Raw genomic sequence first — 18258 nt, 5'->3', positions numbered from 1 at the left:
CAAATGGAAAGCACAAGCCGGCACAGATAACTCTCTAAACGTGAATGCACATATGCAAATGCCACCGTGATGGAGGAAGAGCTTCCAAGGCACAAAGAACAATAGGGGCTGCCCACCAGCCCCGCCGGCCTTCGGTGGGAAGGGACACCCCGGACGCCGGGGTGCCAGGACGATGTACACAGCAAAGTCTGTTCAGCACACAGCAAACTCTGCTCAGCAGGGACCTTGCTCTACATCTGGAAACCTCACCTGCTGCAAAAAAATGTCAGACAGAAAGATGCAGCAAACACAAAACGCCCGAGGGTGAAAGATTTTTGGAAATACACCAAAAAAAAAAAAAAAATCTACTCCCAATTCTTTAAGAGGGAAAAAAGTTCTTCTGAAACGTGAAAGAAGGACAGAAATACCCGCTGAGCTGCCTGTGGGTTTCCACCTCCACCCCTCCGTCCAAAAGGTGGTCACAGAAACCCTGGGGCTGAGCAGCCCTTCTCTGCCCAAGTAAGCGCGTCATGGCTGGTCCCCCGGCACCCCTGCTTTCCCAACACGCTGCAGAAAGCTCTCCCCAGCCCCTGCCCCTGGTGAAGACAGCCCTGCATAGGCCTCGCAGCACCACTTGCACAGAAGAAGAAAAGCGATCTTCTCTGTGGTTTTCCAAATCTTTTAACGCTGCTATTTATTTTTACACTTCCACTGAAGCTTCAGACGGGATCGAAAGCCTGAAAGGAAAAATAAAACTTCTTTATTTAGAAACTTAACTTTAAAAATTGCTGCTAGTTCTACCTGTTTCACCACCAGGACAGAAATACCACACTTTTGTCAGTCTGTGCCTCATTGAATAAACACGTATGGAACTTCAGAGATTAGCTCAGATAAAACACAGGCACCTACACACACACACACACGCACACGAAGCTGCAAAGATGACAAACAAATACTTTCGTATTTGTATTTGAGGAGGAGCAGGGAAAGTGCAAGGTTTGCAAGCTGCAGGCTCCATAACTGGAGAATTAACTGGAAACATCTAATCAGGGATGCAGAACCCTGTAACATTATGATTTATTTAACACAGTCAAACAATGGCCAGAGGCAATGATTCATATAGGAGATGACAAAGCTGCAGGAGATTTCCGTCATCTAGTTTAACCTGCACATTGATCAGAGTTTACCCCCATATTAATCACTTGAGATCGTAATCTAACACACTCTTAAACACCTCTCCTGATTATGCTTCACTTACCCCCTTGTCCTTATGCAGGTCACTCCATTGCTAATTGCACTTCTAGTTAAGAGAAAAAGTGTCTACTGCCTAATCTAATTTTGTCTTTTTTAGTTTCAAGCCGTTGCTCCTTGTTATGCTGTCTCAAGCACTGTAAATAATCCCTCCCCCTCCTCCATATTATTACCTATCAAATATTTATAGACTGTTATATCCACCTTTAGTCTCCTTTTCTACAAGCTATACATCATTTTTGCCACCCTTCCTCTATCCTTTCAGATTTATCTATGTCCTTTTATAATGAGATGCTCAAAACTCCTTTGCAGTGTTCCCAAACTACAGCGAAACCAAAGCAGCGCAGAGAGGCAGAAATGCCCCCCTTGCTTCACAAGCAACGCCTTTTTAAACAACTACGAGCAAAATGCACGTGATTTCGGCAGCAACTGAAAATTACAAAGCCGTGGCCACCACACTGCAGAATGCTTCGTTCATCACATAGTTGTATCAGTCAGAAATTTAAAAAGCCTACTAGGTGAAAGTTTTATCCTAAACCGAGGAAAGATTGTTCAAAACAAAACACTCCCTGAATATTTACTTAGTCCAGCTTGAAAGAGATTTATCAACTGAGAAAATCACCATACAGGCAGAAGACCATGTCCAGCAACTGCTTCCCAAGCCAAAGTCTAACTTGTCCTGTGGAAAAAATGCCAATGCAAGAGAAGTGAGACAGTTCACAAACGCTACAAGAGACAGACGCACATGTGATTCTTTTTCTCTCATCTTAACAGCAACCGACTGGAGAAAAACAGATTATTATGGATGGAAAGGTATCAGTTATTCACAGGTGAAGGATACAAAACTTAGTTCTTTGTCAGCTGTTACAATCCAGTAAAGACACATCATGTTCAACTACAGTCCTTTCTTTTGAACAGAGATTTGTTGGCTGTAGGAGAAGCTGTGGAAAAGCACCATTAGGCAACGGATGAGGCTGCTTGGCTCTCAGGATCGAAGGAGAGTTGGCAGGACCAGGAGGCAGCACCTAAAACTGGTGAAGAAGTAGTAGTGAGCACAGCAGAAAAAAATCACCATTAGAAAGTAACGAGGAGACAAAGACAAAAGGAAAGAGCAGGATGATGGACCAGTAACCACTGCAGACCCCCTGAGGACATTTAGCCATCATCTTAGCCCTGGCAGAGGCAGGCAGAGCAGCTAATGCCTCCTTCTCCTTACTGCTCAGCCCTGCTAAGCCTGCTGCCACCTGAACTAGCAATCCTCTCCACCACCTGTCAACTGCCAGGATGCTAACTTTCTGTTGAACTCTACTGTAGATTTAGTCATTGACTGTTTTTAGGTCAAAAGAGTCAGGATTTCTTTTCCAGGCTTGCAAATGCTGATCAGTATTGAGGCTGGCTGAATTTCAAATTTCTATATGTTGACTTAATGTCAATACAAAAAAGTAGGGATTTCATAGATTCCCAGAATAGTTTACCTCGGAAGGGACCTCTGGAGGCCAGCTGGCCCAAACTCTGCCCAAAGCAGGGCCAGCTTCACCGTTGGATCATGTTGCTCAGTCACCATCCAACTGTTTTTAAGTCTCCCCAAGGATCAAGGCTCCACAACCTCTCTGGGCAACCTGTTCCAGTGCTTAAGCGCTCTCACAGTGAAATGTCCATGGCAGCTTTCTCATGTTGCCCATCAGCTGACTAGAATGAGACTTTTTTGACAAAACTAAATTCTGACAGTATATGACACTGTACTGTAAAGATTTAAAATTACTTTCTTCCAAAAAGATAGAAAAATGTCTCACTTTTTTTAAAACCAAGCCATGATATCTTCCAGTTATAATAACTTATTTTTTTAACTCATTATTTATGCAGCACAACATCTGCAAGGTCACAGCATCAATTTTTGAAATCACAATACAGCGTCGTAGAAAAGGCCAATGCAAAAGATAACATCAAAAAAGCAGAGGAAGAGTAAAGAAGGCAACGTAGGGTTTTCAGAGGCACCTAGGGCACTGCAAGTTCAAAGAGATCTCAGTACCATCATTCATTAGGCATAGTATTACTGCTGACCCCATTACAGTCCATTATTTATGAGCAGATAAAAACCCATCTGTTCCTCAGAGTTTCAAAGCGAAGGCAGCACCTACTTAGAGAAATGTAAAAAGAACACTATTTTGTTTCTGTCACCCATAATAAACGTAGCAAAGGGAAATAACAAGCGCAAGCTTATTACTCACAATTGCTGACAATGGCACGTTTAACTTGTCAACCAGTGATACTAGGAAGGCACCTGAACAATGCTGTTATTAATGGTCACTGCAAAGCCAACGGGAAATCGACCACCGCAGAGCACGGGAGCAGGAGCTGGCATTCAGCGCCATACACTAACCCTCTCTATACCGGATGCTTTGAAATTGGGCCAACGTGAGCACAGAGCAGCAGAAAAAACGGGTGCTTTCCAGCACCTCCCAGTCATCAGGTGATGTATGTTGCAGCCACCCCAGCCCATACGCCAAATGCCAAACATGGCCCTTAGTCTGTGACAAGGACCAAATAAAATGGAGGAAAGGTGAAATGCACCGTCTCCTTTCTTCAGCATGAGCAGTTCTCACTCGAAGGTGTTTCATGATCGCGCTCCTCCCATCTCCCAGGGATTTCTAAGCACTAAAATGGCAGAAGTACCAAACGGACATGGAACGGTGAAGAACTCAGGTTTTAAAAACTGAGCATGTCTGAAAGGCACATTTTAAACGCCTCACCATAGTCTTTTCCCGAGTTCTGCACACTAGTTAACCTAACAACATGTACGTACTTACCCTACAGAAGGAAGGACTTTAGATGCCCTGGGATCACGACTTTTTGCTGCTCTGTACAATTAAATGGCCTTTGCTCTCAGCAGTCTGCAACTTTTTAAGGGACAATGCACAGAAACTACAAAATATGTTTGTAAGAGGTTCTGCTAATGCCCTTCAATCACGGTGTGCTCCCTTCCAACTACCCTGTAAATTCCCAGTCTGCTTCTGAGTGGGGAAGATACGCTCCACCCGAAGTAAACACAGTTTCCAAGCTTGAGATGGTAAATGCACAAACCCCTACGCTACGACCATGATCATAATTCATTTTTCCCCTTTTCAAAAACAGCATGTCACAAAGGGATCTGAAAAATTGTCTCTGCTCTCTTCAGGTGTCACAATATTTCTGACCTGCCGATAAAATGGATACAGCGAGGAAAGACTCTCTCTCTGGCACTATGTCTGATTTGTGTGACTCCTTCACACATTACTCCTCTGCTGGCAAACAACGCTCTGTGCGATGGGAGTCCAAAAGAAAAACTGCTCTTGTGAAGCCAAAAGCTTACAGGAGGAACAGAATTGCCACTGTCAAAACCATCTCTTGCCCAGTCTATTGCGTGTCGTACAGGGCAGGCTGCGCTCCTGGGAGCCACTAGTTCTCCTGGGGCTCACGGACTTCCCCTGCCACAAAGGGTTTCACTCTCTCTGCCTGCCTTAATGATTACTGTAAAGTCTTGCAAAATCAGCTTCGCAGCTTACCAAACCGAGCTTACACTGTGACACTCGCTCAGACAGGGTCTTTCATTTTGCTTGCAGCTGAGGGTGCCAGTAACATGATAAAAACAGCGATGCAAGAAACCTTTGAGTACCTGGTCCTGAAACAGCCCGACACCCAAACCAAGAACTTCACATCACATCGCACCTGGCAGTTTCTGATGTAACAAAAGATCTTGATATGCTAAAAAAGGAAAGCATTAGAATATTTAAGCAGTATTCCTCACTGAAAAAAAGCAGATTTTCCAGGGTGAAGCCTGTACTCTGACACCTGGTGAAGCCACCCTACAGGTCTGCCTGAATGCAGAGCACCTTCTGCAGCTTCAGAGCCAGCACACAGTCACTGGTGGCATTAAATCCATACACATGGGTATTTCACACCGCTTTCAACAGATAAACTTCCCAAAATTATTTGGGACAGAAATTTACACAGTGCAGTCGCCTTCAAGCCAAGCACGAATTCTGTTGCTATTTAGGTCCCTAAAACCAAAACCCAATTTCCTATTCATTCCCAGATTCTTCCATTTCTGGTAAACAAAGCTGACCCTGCCTTGATTCTTGGCTGGAATGAAATCTTCGCTCCGGAGATGAAGCTGTGTATTTTAGATGTTGTCATCCACACACAGTTATTTAGTAAAATGCTTGAGAAACAATGTATTTGAATTGCTCACAAAGAAAAATCCACTCTAAGAGACTGCAAATCCTTTGCAATTGCTTTGAACAAAAATTTTTAAACAATTCAAATTAATTTAAAATTAGGCACTTTCATGTTTTCAAGTCTTTATACAAGCATGTGAATTGCGTTAAGCTTGTTTAATGAATGTTTTTGATTAAAAGACCATAATTTAATTCAATGAATAAGAAATTATTAAAGTGCAATTAATAAATCAAATACTTCCACTGGTATTTTTAAAAACATTCTAAGATGAAAGCTTATGCAAATTTTGTTGACAGTAAGACAATTTCATTTTTTGGCCTTTCTGTATAAGCAAGTGTTTTCTTGTTCTCCTGAGTTACACACAATCTCTACACATTACTGAATATACTACTTTAATCTTCAGGCTGCTTTTTCCATGCCTATAGACAAAGCATGCAGCAATCCAAATATGATAGGAGTAATTGTGTTGATTCAAAGGTGACACTAACATGACTACAATAATGAAAACAAAAAAGCTAATAAAAAGCTATTTACTGTTTTATCAACCAGTCCTTCTAAAAGCTTCCCAAAGTAATTCCTCCAGATCCGCCTGAAACTGCCTGTCTGCAATGGATGCAACAAATCCATCTGACAAGGCTTTAATGGCCTGCAAAACACAGTGATGTCATTTGACAGACACACCTATGCACTGTCCTTTCATTAGTTAATACAAGGCACTGTCCACTTTAGAAGCATCTTTTTAACCAGGAAGTATGTTCACCTCTATTATTGTCATCAGCACCGATGATTTAAAATGAATGAAATTTCCTTTTACTTTCCTTTATGTTAGTTTGCTTTTTACTTTTTTCTGTCTATATAGCAAAAGTCAATTATATCAGTTTCATTTTTACACATATTTAATTGCTGTTTCTGTCAGGCATAAGTGCTGCACAGGAAAAAGCATTTTGTCTAGCATCTTCACTTTCAGTGCCTTTAAGCCCCGGCTTCGCCATGGTTTTACTCAATCTGCAGACAAATATTGGGGGTTTTTGTGTTCATTTTACAAGGGTTAAATGCAATACAGTAAGGTGTAATAGAGTGGAAGGACTGTGTCAGTGTTTTGTAGTTCACACCTGTCCATACAGATGTACCACCACATCAAGTCATGTAAGGTGGGCAGCTCTCTGCTGCTGGGGTCAGTGACATTACCTACGTACTTGGCTTCTATAGAATGCTGAAAACTCTCAAACTCTGGAAGACGATACAGAGACAGCCAACACGCAGTTGCCAGGACTGTAGCAGGAACACATATTCTGGGAGAAGGGAGAAAAGCTCCTCATAAATCTCCACCTGCAAGTACACCCTATTGAATTCAATTACAGTGCCAGTCTATACCAAACTAATTTCGACTTTCAAGTAAAAACAACCAAGTAAAATATGAAAGACTGATCCTGGGTTCTCTCCTTTTGATAACCACACCAACAGTGCAACACCATCCTTGGGAGAGAGGACTCTCCACAACCCTTTCGCTGTGGGCAGGAGAAGAGGTGCAACAGCAGGCAAGTGTAAGCAACGTCAGCCCTTGCCCCAAGCAGCAAGCATCGCTCTCCCAGACTTTACCTGACGGTGTGCTAGCTGCTGTCATGGCTGTACTTGTTGAGTGCGTAGGGCTGCTGCTTTCCAACAAGAGACAAGAGCTGCCACCACTGTTCTTCTTAACGAACGTCTCAGGGGCACTCGGCAGGGGCACCGGGTGGCTGATGCCCAGTTCCTCCTCCTGAGCTTGCTGCCTTCTCAGCGCAACCTGGGAACAAGAAGACAGACATCGGGCATGTTGTCTGGCTTGAGCACAATTTATAATGGCAACAACAAAAGACTCAAACTCAAAGCTGTTTTTCCCTTTGTACTCTCTACAGTGTCGATGTCACGATCCAGACAGTGGGTAGAGGAGGGTATAAAGAAGATTATAAAGCTATTTAAAACGGACCCCTTTTTGTGTCCAAACATACATGAACAAACATCTGAAACGCTGGTGCCATATAAATCTTCCTCTAACAAGGCTCCATGAAGATGTATTAAAGGCACTCACCTAACACAGTTGCTCTTGGGCAAAGCACACTGTGAAAAGTGTAGTCACTACCCTCCTCTCTGCTGATACACAGCTGCTGGGGATAAAAAATTAATCTGCTTGCAGGGCTCTGCTGTCCATCTTCATCAGTATAAAGCAGCTCTTCATGAGAGCTCATACCTGCAACCTGCTGCTCTGTCCAAGCCTGCTGGGCTCCCTCGCTGGCACTTTGCTGGAAATCTAACCCTTCAAGGGAATTTCAGCACATAGTACACTGCACACAGAGAGCCATCATGGAAGAAGCATGGAAAATGTGGGGAACCACCCTGCAAGCATCTCAGGCAGCATCACACACACTACAGGTAGCTGGCCAGGCCTGGAGCAGCAGAGCTCCCCATTTCTTTCCTGGCACTGACAATGTTCCAAGCCTAGCCGGCACTGGCCAAGCCCACAGGCACTACACAGTCTGGACAGGGACGCAAACAAATCGTATGTGCTGCTTACTAAAGATGCAGAGGACTCCTTCTGCCTCAACTGAGCAGGCAGATCAATTTGGCACAGCTGTCCGCCCATGCCAAGTTGTGATACGTGTCCAGGCAGCACATATGACACTGGGGGCCTTAGAGCTACCTACCCTGCAACTTGCCAGGTGACTGATTTGCATCTGTATTTGAACCTTGGAAATCTGTCCCAGGTTAGAGACTGGGATCGTGGGCTTTTCTTGCTGGAAATTTCTCCTGGGTAACTTGGTCAGGACTTCCCTTCATTTTCATGTTCAACACCAACATTTTTCTAATGCGTAACACAATTAATAACGGCTCTTGCAATAGAGACATCCCAAACAGGAGGTGTAGACTTGCAACCACCACGGGTAACTTTGACTTCATAAGCCAATAACCTTGACCTGCAAAATTCCACCAGCGCCAAGGGGCTTATTGCAGAAATATATCAAAAGGGGGAAAGACAGACTTTCAGTGTGTAACTCCTACACAGATAAGGTTTAGCTAGGGAGGCTTTCAAAGTCACTTTCAAATACTAGGCAGGGAAGAGAAAACCCCCAGGACAGCCACTGCTCTAGCCCCAACAGAAGCTGCTGGGCAGCAGCAGAACAGTCTGTGCAGAAGGGAACACCCCATTTCATGCTCCCACCCCCGAGGCAGGCAGCAAAGGGATCCACATTTAGTATCCTGCCGTTCACACCGGGCAGAGAAAGCATATATAACTTGGGCATAATAACAATTTCTGGACTGCCATGCCACCGACAAGGAGGAATTATTTAAATGAACGAAAGCTCCCAGTGGTTCTAGAGGATGTTTAGCATACCTGCACTGAGTAATTAAGTAAAAAAGTGGGGAAGGATTTAATCCAGGGCGGCTAAAGCTTTTAAAATCTGTCAGTGGGACACTCATTTCCCACGGGATCATGAAGCTCTCGCCGCACATTAGCTGCAAACAGGGTCGGTGGGTCTGATACCACCGCCTTTTACTTGCACCAGTAGTTCTAACGCCTCCCAATTAATTTGCCTGCAGGCGACTATTTGCACGAACGAGAACGTGCAACCTCACTCCCGGAGCTCAACACGCCGGTAGCCATCGCGCTCCCAGGACTCCTCTTAATGAAGTTTTCAGGGTAAGGATCACAAGGACTCTTACAGCGGCCGTTTACATTGCCAAAGAATTGTGACTTCAGCGGGACTACCTAACGACAAAAGCTTTTCCTACAGAGAACTGGCTGCAGTTCGGTTTTTGGGCGAATGCTACCGAGCCCTCGTTTACATTTGAGATGACCCCAGCTACACAGCTATTTGCAGAGCCGCTCTACGCAATATCAGGAACAACGCCGTTAAAAAAAAAAAAAAGAAAAAAAAGAAAAAAAAAAAAAGCCTGTTCAGAAACGCACTCAGATAAAGCCACCTAGCACCAGAAAAGCAGATACACCGAATCTGAAACCACCAGTGGCAAATATTCTCGCTAACCAATTAGTTGCCTAGCTTGTTCATTACCTAGTTTAAAACACGTCGAAAAACGGCAAATTGACGTTAACGAGAGGTCGTCCTCCCTGAAGGGTTTAGCACAGACCCGCGCACCTCAGAGCTGCCCGCACTTTCGGCTTCGCGCGCCTGCAGGCGGGGATGGGCTTCGGCGCGCGCGGAGGCGAGCGGCCCAGCGCGGCCGCTCGCCACGGCTGCCGGCGAGCACTTGTGCCCCACACGCCTTCTGCCCGCCTCCTGTTTGTATGCAAAAAAAAAAAAAAAATTAAAAAAAAAAAAGTAAGAGAAAGCGAAAAGCCTCATTAATTTAGGAAGACGGCGGTCCAACTCCAAGCCGGGGCGAGGCTCCCCCGCCGCCGCGCTGCCTCAGCGCACGGCGCGGCGCCCACCGCTTGCCTTCTGCAGGCACCAGACCGCTCCGGGCGCGGAGAAACGGCCACCAGCGCCGGCAGCACGCCGGGCGGACAGCCCACCCCGCCCCGGGCAGACCCCGCCGAGGCGGCGGCGGCCGGCCGCCCCGCGGGGCTCACCTGCGCTGCCATCACCCGCTGCCGCTCGGCGATCAGGCTGCACTTCTTGCACTGGCAGTCCCGCCACATGCAGAACCGCTTGTGCCCCTTCAGCGGCGAGGAGTAGCCGTGGTTGCGGCAGCGGGCACACTTGGGCAGACGCGGCGGCTTCTTCCCCGCCGCGGCGGCGACCCCGTCCGCCGGGGCGGCCGCCATGAGGGCCGCCGCCTTCCCGAAGCCGCCCGCCTTGTCCCCCGGCCCCGCGGCGTCCGGGGGCTTGCTGAAGGCCGGGGAGTCACTGGGCATCGCGGCGGGCTGGGGTCAGCCGGGCGAGGGGTCGGCGCGCCTCTGCCCCGTCCCGTCCCGCCACCCTGCAGGTTTTGGCGGGCGGCGGCAGTCCGGCGTCGCCCCTCCCGCCGCGGCCCCTCCACACCCCCCCCCCGGCCAGTCCGTGCGGCCGCTAAGCCCTCTCTCCCCCGCGGGGCAGGCGCCGGGGTGGGGGAGCGGCCACCCCTCCCTCCCCGCCCCTCCTTCCCGCCCAGCCCGTCCTGCGGCGGCCGCACGGCGGGGAGAGGCGGCCCTCGCCCCGGGCCGACCGGCGGAGCGCGGCGGAGCGGTGGGCGCTGGGCCGCGGCTGCCCCAAGGCCCCGGCGTCGTGCCGGAGGTACCGGCGGGGCTGCCCGCAGGCCCCGCTCGACAACGCGTCCCTCGGCCCGGTCGGAGGCGGCTCCGCGGCCGCCCTGCGGCCTCACTGTTCTCCCTTCCTGCTGGGCAGGGACTGACCCAGGCCGCATCTATGGCGGCAACGCCGGCCGTCGTCTAAGGGAGCAAGCCGGGGTCCAGAGAGGCCGTATTTCAGCCCCGTGTTCCCCTGGGTTGGGGAGGCCGGGTTTGGTTAGGCGGCCAACATGGCCTGGCCCGGGGAGAGGTGTGGCCCCCAAATGAAACACCCGAGTTGCTGCAGCTCAGCTGCTCCCCTTCATGCGGTTTCTGGCACCTTGCTGGACTAATCTCCTGTTTGCAGGTTACCTCACGCGCGTACCCCCAAATGGGTACAGCCACACCTGGATTGGCGTGGGTGTGTGCAGGCAATGCCAGCGAACGCAGACGGCGAGGCTGTGGCCACAGCTCAGCAACTAGCACCGCTGGGGCAGGTGTGTGTGGCTAGCGCGGGTACACTCTGCAGAGGAAGACAGGGGAAGATGCTTTTTCTTTTCTTTTTTACGTAGGCTTCCCTTCCAGCTTGGCATTATGTGATTTATAGACCCGTGCAGCTCTACAGATATTATTTACAGTATTAATATTTCCTCTGTTACACCTTTAAATCTTTCCGGGCTCAACTTCAGATGACGCTATCTTCATGCTGAAATGAAACTATTAAATTACATCTCAATATAAGATGAATGACAACTGTCAAATGAGTGACTCAACAGAGATGAAGCAGAAAGCGCCTGAGATTATGTGAGGCTGATTTATAAAGATTGCATAAAGATTTCTATAACCCCAGCTTCATGACTCAGCATATCAGATGGTAATAAGTTACAGTAGGTAGAAATTTATTTCTGCTAGAAGAAGCCAAGGAAAGCTTCTCTCTCTTCAAGATCAGCTATCTCCCAGCTAATTCCACCTAGACTGAGCCTTCCTGCCGGAAATGATCAGTGCCTGAAGAAAGTCCCAGATCCTTGCTGCTTGATGTTTTCCATTGGCATTCACTAAATTACATTTAAAGAACTTTTTCCTTCGTGGTACAACGTAGGAGACATTTATGGCACTTTCCATCCTCCAGAGCAACCACGTTAAAACAGTCCTGTTAAGCCCCAGTCTCGAGCAGTCAAATGGTCCTCAAGTGAGGCACGAGCAGAAGCTTCCTGGGCTTGGCCTGGGGGTGTGACAAGCATTCAACTCGCAGAAACTGAAACTTTTCCCTTGCATTGCTTCACTGGGATTGACATTTCTGATGTCAATAACTACACATTTCCCCGCAAAAGAGGAGAAGATGAATGCAATGTTTAGTGGAACAAAAATATGATTTGCCTATACACCTAATGGTGTGTATCACTAATCTTTAAGGAGGTAAACAGTGCAGACAGGCATGCTTAGCATCCCATATTGAAACGTGAAATTTCTCCCCGAACAAAATCAGTTGAGAACTTCTCCATGCGTAGGGGCATTGATCAGACTCTGAAGATGCTGTCTAGGAGCAAGTCTTGAAAGTGAAACTCCAGTTTGTGAAGTTCTGTGTGTGGTTGAGCGCACCGCAGGGGTGTTTTCAGGTGCTCGAATGCAAATTGTCTGGAAGTCAATTGAAAATGCAAATTAAAAAGGAGGTGAAAGGAAGCTAAATCAAAAGAACAAGAAAGGAAAAATAAAATAAAAACAAAAATCCTGAGGTACGAAAAGGTAGGAGAAGAAAAAGCACATCAGAAATGACAGGAGGAGGAGGAAGAGAAAAACTTGAAGGAGTGAAAAAAGAGAAAGGAGAAGAGAAGCACAGTGCATAAAGCAGGCAAAGACAGACAAAGGACAAACAATAGCAGTCACCAGCTGCTTATATATGACTTTTGACTAGGAACTAAGTGGGACAGCCAAGCCCAGAGATGAATGACAAGATGCAAAAAATGCAACAGTTCCAAGAACATTGGTTCAGCTGTCTTTCATATAACTAGTGTTTTCTACTCCTGCTTTTCAGGCTAACTGCACAGATCTGTATTATCCATAATGTTAGAGAACCTATTGGTGGGGAACAAAGTATTAATGTTTTCAGTACCTCTCTACTATTTTGTGTTCTGGATGAATACCACCAAAATACCTGGATGCCTGATGAATACAAGCACACGGTTGATCCTTTAATGATGAACTGCTTTGTTTTTTCTAGCTCAAGTTGCACTTTGAGTATGGTTTTAGTGTGTAAAGTTTATCTCAAATTTTTTAAATGGGTATTTGGTAAGGATGACAACACATTACTGGATTTCACATCCATTGGAGTCATGAAGGAAGAGGAGCTGATTATAAACTGCCAGTGGTTCTGACACGAGTCAGAGCAATCTTGCTGCAAGTCTTCAGAAAATTGTAGTAATTCATTTAATGTAAGTCTGGGTGTCTCTGATTTGAGTCCAGCAATGATGTCAGTGACTAAACATTACTGCATTTTGCCAGCACCTTTGGAAATAACTGTAATAAATGTTTTTGGTGGGAAAAAAACTATAAGATGGATCAAATTCCTATAAGATGGATCAAATTACTTTTTTGCTCTTTTTTCCTAGGTAGCTAATAGTTATGCTTCAGCTTTAACTTTTTTGCATATGTCTTTAAAGTACAAATTGTCATCTGTTAGTGACAGTCTGTCCTTTGCTGATGCATGCCTTTGGCTGATCCCTTGAATCTTGCAAAATATTTTATTTGCTAACAAGATCATCATATTGAGGGACAGATGCGAATGAGCTGTGTCCCCACCACCACATTTGGCATGACTGAGCATGTCAGCAGGGAGGTCACAAGTTAAAGAGGACTCAATTCTGACACCGTTGCCTGGAAAGTGAAGACCTGTAGCTTCACAGAAGTCAGCGGGCTTGAGTGCATTTACTAAGTCTATCTAGTAAGTCCATCTTAGAGATACGCTAGACCTGATTCTGTGTAGTGTGATATTTTTTTCTGTCAGTAGGTCAAAGTCAGAGGTTTTTGCCCCCTCTGTTTTCAGCAGTTCTTTTTGATTCTCCCAGGTCATTTTACAGACCGTATCACCAGGCCTGGTTGTGGATTCCCAACAGAGCCTCAGCTGCAGTAGAGGTGAGGGGTGGAAGATAAAGCATTCACACTGCTGGTCCACATTGTTTGAAAACATCAACGTGTCCATAAACACTCTGGACATGTAGAACAGAATATCAAAGACAGCCAGAGGGAGTCAAGCAGTGGAGGGAAACAGTGCCAGCACGTTCCTCTGAGGCACTGACAGGCGCTGGGAAACTCCTCAGTGCTGGACTTCAATGCTTGCCAGCAGCTTTGGGTGTCTTGGCTGCCCTACAGCCATCCAGTTAAGCAGAATCAACCTGCATACAGCTACCCCCGTCTCCAGTCCTGGAGCTATGTCAGTCCACAGATGTCATTTACTCATGTGAGTCATCGGCTTGATATCAGCTGGCCTATGTGTGCGAGTAGCCTCCCATGCAACCGTAAGTGTTTGCTGGAGTGACAGGCATGACCGTGGGGACTAAACGGATTGAAAAGATACTTCAGGAAAAATCCAGTAGGTGGCATAAATAAGCCGTGCATTTTTTGCAGTTTCACTTGTATACTTGGGCTGTTCTCATTCATTCATTCATTCATTCATTCTTTCCTTATTTTAAAACTCCTTTAACTTACAGGAAAGCTGAAGTTTTGCCCCCTGGCTCTTAAACCACAACGCCATGTTCAAAGTTTTGAACCACAACAAAAGGTAAGGGTTTCTTCTCAGGACAGGTAGATCCAAACCCAAACGTTGCCTTGAAATTCCCAATATTTACAAGAATTTAAAATCAGCCCTAGAGTTGCTGTCTCAGACACTTCACTGTGATACTATAATAAGAGTGTTGACACCAGGAGCGTTGCTCAAGATCGATGAAATCTGATAAGCCACCAATGGCTTTTGCTAAAAGTCCATTCAATCAAGCTGAAACTTTAATTCAGACATAAGATTTCAAGTTTTTCATTCTTCCTTGCTCCACAAAATGTTTCTAAGGCTTGGGGCCTTCAGGTGTAGAAAGCCCCAGTGTGCTACTTGGTCCTCCTCTTCAAACTCCTTTTTCCTTTATTATCTTGGTCTCAGGAACTCATGTTCACGGAGTGAACAACTGAAGCAGTTTATAGTGCTGCCACCACTCAGCTATTTGATTTGATGCTTTTCCTCAGTGAGAGTTAGAAGAGTCCCTGCGGAGAGGGTCCACAGCCTTCTCCTCAGTGAGCTCGGGGATGTCTTTCTTGCATCAGTCTCAAAAGCTGCTGCGCCCAGCTCTGCTTGCAGAGGCCACTGGCTGTTGGCAAGGTGGGTCAAAATGCCTATGCTCTTCGGCATCCTCAGTTCACGTTCTCTTCTTTTGGTGCAAATCCAGACCCACTGGGAAAATAAGGTATGACACCCATCCAGGGGACCCTTCTCCAAAGGGTGCAAGAAGGGATGTTGGCACGAGGCAGGGAACAGGATCAGCTATATCCCAAATTAGACAACAGGCCTGCCACAACAAGTAACGTGCTTTAATGGCCATTGAAGTGGGAGTTTCATTTACACTCTGCTTCCTGGTGTTCTCCTGACATGTGGGAAGGGAGCCTCCACACCAGGAAATTCAGATGAGCTACAGCTGAGAAAAAGCCACCAGAGATTCTTGCCTGAGCAAACGCATGTTTGTTAGCAAGATAAACACTAATCAGAATCTAGAGTTTAATACTCCAAATGTCTGGGTTATGGTAAAAATTATTTCTGTAAAAATAAAGAAAAGCCTGCCTGTAACAATGCATGGCTCTTCCCTTTCATAGTTGTGAGCCCAGCCAACGACATTGGCCCACAGTGCTCAATAAAAACACGATTCACTGGAAACAAAATTCACTCTCTTACATCATGCCAAGTACAGTACAAAAACAAAGCAGTTTTCAAGTACAATGAAGCAAATAGGATGGAGATATTTAAAAAATGCATGTGTTTGTCATGTCACCGCTGTGATGAGTTTTACTAGTAACAGGGACAAAGAAAAGAAAAAATTACCATTTTTTTTAAACCAACACCTATGTTCTCTGTTTCCTCATTTTTTCATGCAGGTTGGAAAAATTTCATTGCAGATTTAAAGGCTGAAGAGGACACGCTGTCAGCTCCTTGGAAATTTCAGTCATTGTTAATAATTGACTTGGATAGCTATTTGGATGCATTATTAGGTCCGACTTATAAAATAGAAGTTAAAAAGTGAGTATGGGGAAACCACTGGATTGCTGATTCTCAGCCTTCATCGTTCATTTTAGGCACACTTAAAAATTAATTGGATCCATTGACTTAGAACATTGAAGACTCTTGCATGACTCGTTAAGCTGACATTTCTAACATTTGTAATTCACAGTGTAAGAATGATAGAATCACATAAGCCATCTATACATTTGATCTCTTTCATCAGGATAGGACTACTGTAGAGAATGCCCTTAGTTTTGAGTATCGTCATCAATTCAGCTCTAAGACATCTGTAATGGAGCTGAGTTTGACAGACCGCCAGAGTGTGACAAACTAAGCTTCAACCTCTTAAAAATAAGCAACACAATTAATTGCTACTTTTTTATTTATAGTCTTTAATCTTTTAATGGATACAGTTAAATTCCCACTTCATTGAGCAAGCCCATTGGTATTTAAAGGAACAAATAGATCATTTCAAATTATAAAGCACTTGCTTTATTACCTACTCTTTCTTTTGAAATGTTCAAGTTTTTATTATTATACATTCTTGATCTTCAGTAACCTAAAACTGCTGGAGCTGCATGATTGTGAGGGTTGGTCACGACTGAGGTGACTGAAGGGGCAGTTTTTGCTGTGTCAATTTATTTGCTGTCCAATTTATTAATTATTTCTGCATTATTATTTGTTGCTCCTAATTCCGACGCTTGATAGAAGCGTTTTTTTACAACAACTCCTTCTGAATTTATTTTCTTCTTTTTCCTTCAAGCTTAAATAAATAAAAAGTATCTTTTTTCACATAATATTCTGCTCTCAGGGGATCATATTTTGCTCTGTGGGACTTCCCATTATAATCAGTCAGTGTAGCACATGTGTCTAAGAGCAAAGTTTTGTGCTGTTCTTCCCTTATTTCTTCTACCTTCCCGCGTGAAATCTTTCAAATCCACCAAGGACATGCTGGGCAAGGAGGGTGGGGGTGTCAAAATTGCCTCCAGCCACAGCTCAGCTCTTCCAAATATTTTAATCAAAGTCAAATGACTGTTACTTCAGCAGCCATGCTGTGAAATGACTTGATGTGGCCTTTTGACCTTTTGTATCTCCTAGGCTGAGAAAAAGGGTTTCTTCTTCCCTGTCAGCCTGACTCTCTTCCCCCACAGCCTCTCCCATCTCCCCTCAGTGCCCCAGAGCCCCCAGAGCAATTGGGCAGTTCAGAGGTGGTCCCCAAATGCTGCAGTGTATTGGGTCTCCCCTTTTCAAGGGCTGATGGGCTCATCCCTCCTCTGTGCTGAGAATCCAGTTCAGAGGAAGGACCTGGGAGATCTGGGTCCCAGGAGTCCTGCACCTCTCAAGTAAGGCTTTGCTTAGTGCTATCAAGATACAGATAATCAGAACACTTCGTTGGCTTCCTTAGGTAACAGTTTTCTTCTGTTACTTGCATGTCGATCAGCAGTGTTTGGGTTGATAATCTCTGTGCATCTTATATGCACATTGGCTAATTAGGAGTAATTGAGTTTCTCCAATTGGCTAGAAGGTGCTAAGGAAGATGACACATTGTTACAAATTATTTCAACCATCAGGCTATTTATTTTAATTAGGCTGGCTTTGTCTAGACACAGAGATGCCTTGTTGGACAATGGGAACATTTTGTGGCAACTAGTAAGTCATATGTCTTAATTTTCTGTCATGCCTATGCAAACAGTGTCTCTTGCAGATGCCAGAATCACACAGATAGAATCACAGAATCACTAAGGTTGGAAAGGACCTTCAAGATCATCAAGTCCAACCATTAACCCAAAGCCACCATGTCCCCTAAACCATGTCCTGAAGCGCCACATCCACACGTTTTTTGAAGACTTCCAGAGATGGTGACTCCACCACCTCCCTGGGCAGCCTGTTTCAATGCTTGACCATCCTCTTGGTGAAGAAATTATTCCTAATATCCAATCTAAACCTCTTCGGCACAACTTGACGCCATTTCCTCTCATTCTGTCCCTAGTTAGTTGGGAGAAGAGACCAACACCCATGTCACCACAGCCCCTTCTCAGGTAGCTGTAGAGAGCGACAAGGTCTCCCCTCAGCCTCCTCTTCTCCAGACTAAACAACCCCAGTTCCCTCAGCCGCTCCTCATAAGACTTGTGCTCCAGATCCCTCACCAGCTTCGCTGCCCTTCTCCGGACACGCTCCAGCACCTCAGCATCCTTCTTGTAGTGAGGGGCCCAAAACTGAACACAGGATTCGAGGTGCGGCCTCACCAGTGCCGAGTACAGGGGCACAATCACTTCCCTACTCCTGCTGGCCACACTATTTCTGATACAGGCCAAGATGCTGTTGGCCTTCTTGGCCACCTGGGCACAATATAATAATA

The 18258-nt window shown here is 45.8% G+C and overlaps 1 protein-coding gene across 1 annotated transcript in view; it reads right to left on the bottom strand.

The window, feature by feature from the left end:
* Window positions 1–10475, bottom strand: part of DMRT1 (doublesex and mab-3 related transcription factor 1) — a gene marked incomplete at its 3' end in the record, with an annotated part of 59901 nt that extends 49426 nt beyond the window's left edge. Inside the window, exons 1-2 of the mRNA XM_082013697.1 lie at window positions 10013–10475; window positions 7045–7228 (exon numbers count right to left, since the gene is read on the bottom strand). Coding sequence (XP_081869823.1) covers window positions 7045–7228; window positions 10013–10297 — 469 coding nt within the window. The 5' untranslated portion in view covers window positions 10298–10475. The remainder of the gene's footprint in view (window positions 1–7044; window positions 7229–10012) is intronic.
* Window positions 10476–18258: the final 7783 nt, after the last annotated feature.

This window comes from Phaethon aethereus (assembly GCF_964289735.1).
Source record: "Phaethon aethereus genome assembly, chromosome: Z".
NCBI classification, from domain to species: domain Eukaryota; kingdom Metazoa; phylum Chordata; class Aves; order Phaethontiformes; family Phaethontidae; genus Phaethon; species Phaethon aethereus.
This window is presented reverse-complemented; position numbering and strand designations above follow the sequence as displayed.